The following is a 3,580-nucleotide window of genomic DNA, read 5'->3' on the forward strand; positions in this document are numbered from 1 at the left end:
TACCGGCGACTCAATTGTGCAAGAGAGAACGGAACCGTCAACGGTCAACGCTTCTAAACTGCTGAAGACCATACTGATGACCAGCATCCCTGTTGGTCGGAGAAAGACATCCACACCCACCAGCAGTCGGATAGACGATTGAAGATGGATCCGGTGATGAGCAGTCCAGATAGACGAGCCCAGATCCTGAAGATGCTGTCAGCGCTGGAGGAACTCAGCAGGACGATCAACAGCACTCTGAGCACACGGATGACCATGATGCCCAGAGGGTCAGCAAACGGCAGAAATTCGAAATTCAGGAAAGAAGAAGAAAGTGGTAAATCAATGCTGTTCGTGTTTATGATATTCCTATCTGCCTTCGGATATAATAGTTACTTTCACACCAGGATGTGTTTTAGAAAGTAATAAATCAATGGGAGTGATAGGGGCAACCGTGCAATTTTTCTAAATTCTATGGCCAAATCAACTCAATATTTTGTTTAATGTTACTTTAAATGTGATTTGGCCATTTTTTTTTTTTTTTTTTACATTGCACTTTTGCCCCTGTCACCTCCATTGATTGCTAGCTAGCGATTGGCTAAAGCTACCTGATGTTTGTAGTGGCTGTTTAAAGAWAACMTAACCATGGAATACAGTTTCTCTTCGCCCGTAGACTACTTTCAGGGTGCGGAACCATCTTACATTAAGTTGTGAACCTGAACTTCTCCTTTATAAAATGTTAAATACTGTACCTGTGATACATCATTTGAAAGGATCCTCCTGCCTGCTTGGAACTAAAGTGTGACTTCTTCTATTCCTGTACTGAAGGTAGCTGAGGCGGATAGAGTGAAAACCACCACAGTGCCTCCTGTGGATGTTGGAGGTAGCGTCACTGCCTCCRGGCCCAGCACTGACGGCATAGACAGTCTGAGTGGCCGAAACTTCAAGAAGTCCCTCCCACAGCAACCCAAGAAGCCCAGCAACAAGAGAGGTGACTGCAAGGGGTCAAAAGTCAATTAGGAAGTCTTTGTCACTGGTTTCCTGTTTTGTCATGTTTGCTAATATTTGAAGATAATGCTCAACTTCCTAATCTCGTTCTCTTTCTCTCCAACAGTGTGTTTCTGGAAGTACTGCTCCCAAAACTGATCCTCCACAGACCCTGACAAACACCCCTATAAACATCCATGGTACCCTCCAAACCAACATTCACTCCATCCTACCCCCACCCTACACCCAGGCACTAGGCAACCAATGCGGCGAGGCATCGGAGGCCTGGCGCCACCACTGACCTTTTCATTGGCTCATGAATAACAGTACTGACCAATCAGGTTGCCCCATCATCYACGTGTGTACTTGTGCCTATGTGCACGAAAGTCTGTTAACCGTTTATAGAAGAGAAAACGCTGTGTGTGATCTCTAATAAAGATGACCCAAGCATGATAAAACTATAGGACAATAAAGACACGTTTATTTTTCTACAGATCCCTCTCTCTCTCGCTCACTCTCTCAGTTGTTCATTATGGAATGACCAATATGTCCAAATTTACCAAAATGACTGAAACTGTGTGCAGTTGGCTGCTAAAGATGAGGTTGAGGGCAGATGTATTGCTGTTTTTTGAGGAGCTCACAAGATCATTTGAGAGGGTTCGTGGCATTATTCGCAAAGCTCAGAGACTATTGTCTTAAAGGTTATGTACACATTGGTTGTATAATGTAATGTTACTGGACTGCTTACATTGGTGGTAGAGATTTACATAAGAGATTTACACACTTCTTGCAAAACTCTAGAATTCCTGGAGAGGATGTCCCCATGGTAACCCATGGTGGCACTGTAAACTACACTTGTTGATATTAGGGCTTTTAAGTTTCGGGTTCCACAGAAGAGTCAGTTGTACCGTTGCCTTGGTGACTGTGGGTGACTGGGTTGAGGTTTAAAGGGAAAGTTCACCCCATATTCAAAAGTCTGTCAGAAGTTGTCATACATCAAAAGGTACACAAAGCAAGGTAACAAAAATATCAAAGACAAATCACTGTTCTGAAATCAGTTTAATAAAGTCTCCTCTGGTGAGGATTATAAGGCGAGTACACAGGGTTGTGTCAGTATTGCATAGAGAGATACAGTACACACTTCCGCCACAATCAAAATGGCTTCCGATTCAACCTGCATGTTCAGGAAGGCCCAAACAGGTGAGCTTCTCAACAGAAAGCCCCACCCACAATTATGTTATGGTCAATAGAATTCGATATAAATGGTATTAAAGCAGATTTGCTTTTACAAAACGTACAAATAGAAAAGTCAGACCTTGACATCAAAAAGCTTTTTACTATTGATTATTATTCACCCATAGACCCATAGATAAGACGGGGGAGAAACTAAAGAAAAGTGAATTTATAAAGTATATGTATGTTAATTTTTATATATAGGTTAATACTGTGGTCAAGGCCAAAGTGTTGCATATTCATATAAGTATGGCGTGTCTACCTGTGCTCTGCTATTCCTCTAAGACACAGAGGTTATAACACTTAGTTTTACAATGTTGCAATATTAGTAGATAGTACTACACGCTGTTAGAGTTCGTACTCTAGGTTTCTAACAGTGTCTGTGTCTTCAATGACACCGTATACCTGTATTATAGTGCACCGCAGAGGGCTTTGGCCAAAAGGACTAGATGTGGAATAGATGCAGACCTCTCTGTCTAGTGGTCTTACATTCACAGCAGGCATGACACTACATATGAGTGCCGTGCAACCCAACCTGTGAGTGCACAAAGACACACACACACACACACACATGCACACACAATTTGGGATTGGGCCTTCTCAGTCTCTCCCTCCTCCCCCTCTCGCTATTTGATTCGTTTGGCCACATCTATGTAGGCAAATTAAAAGAAGGAGATTCGTGTTTATGATATTCCTACTGCCTTCGGATATAATAGTTACTTTCACACCAGGATGTGTTTTAGAAAGTAATAAATCAATGGGAGTGATGGGGCAACAGTGCAATTTTTCTAAATTCTAGGCCAAATCAACTCATATTTTGTTTAATGTTACTTTAAATGTGATTTGGCCATTTTTTTTATTTTTTACATTGCACTTTTGCCCCTGTCACCTCCATTGATTGCTAGCTAGCGATTGGCTAAAGTACCTGATGTTTGTAGTGGCTGTTTAAAGAAAACTTAACCATGGAATACAGTTTCTTTGCCCGTAGACTACTTTCAGGTGCGGAACCATCTTACATTAAGTTGGAACCTGAACTTCTCCTTTATAAATGTTAATCTTACTGTGATACATCATTTGAAAGGATCCCCTGCCTGCTTGGAACTAAAGTGTGACTTCTTCTATTCCTGTACTGAAGGTAGTGAGGGGATAGAGTGAAAACCACCACAGTGCCTCCTGTGGATGTTGGAGGTGCGTCACTGCCTCCGGCCGCGCACTGACGCATAGACAGCCTGAGTGGCCGAAACTTCAAGAAGTCCCTCCCACAGCAACCCAAGAAGCCCAGCAACAAGAGAGGTGACGCAAGGGGTCTAAGGTCAATTAGGAAGTCTTTGTCACTGGTTTCCTGTTTTGTCATCGTTTGCCTAAATGTGTTGAGAGATAC

The 3,580-nt window shown here is 42.6% G+C and overlaps 1 protein-coding gene, 1 long non-coding RNA gene and 1 pseudogene across 3 annotated transcripts in view; 2 read left to right on the top strand and 1 right to left on the bottom strand.

The window, feature by feature from the left end:
* urp2 (urotensin II-related peptide) overlaps nt 1–1,427 on the top strand; it is a 9,212-nt gene extending 7,785 nt beyond the window's left edge. For both annotated transcript variants that reach the window (XM_024141505.1, XM_024141507.1), the window contains exons 3-4: nt 808–970; nt 1,094–1,427. In XM_024141505.1, the coding sequence (XP_023997273.1) occupies nt 808–970; nt 1,094–1,125 (195 nt within the window). In that variant the 3' untranslated portion in view covers nt 1,126–1,427. The remainder of the gene's footprint in view (nt 1–807; nt 971–1,093) is intronic.
* A 1,990-nt stretch (nt 1,428–3,417) lies between these two features.
* The window catches only part of LOC139025375 (uncharacterized), a 5,902-nt gene continuing 5,739 nt past the window's right edge, over nt 3,418–3,580 (top strand). Inside the window, exon 1 of the long non-coding RNA XR_011476950.1 lies at nt 3,418–3,492. This is a non-coding gene — a long non-coding RNA (uncharacterized lncRNA). The remainder of the gene's footprint in view (nt 3,493–3,580) is intronic.
* LOC139025374 (chloride intracellular channel protein 4-like) overlaps nt 3,550–3,580 on the bottom strand; it is a 4,542-nt pseudogene continuing 4,511 nt past the window's right edge.

Source organism: Salvelinus sp. IW2-2015, unplaced genomic scaffold (genome assembly GCF_002910315.2).
Source record: "Salvelinus sp. IW2-2015 unplaced genomic scaffold, ASM291031v2 Un_scaffold2575, whole genome shotgun sequence".
NCBI lineage: Eukaryota > Metazoa > Chordata > Actinopteri > Salmoniformes > Salmonidae > Salvelinus > Salvelinus sp. IW2-2015.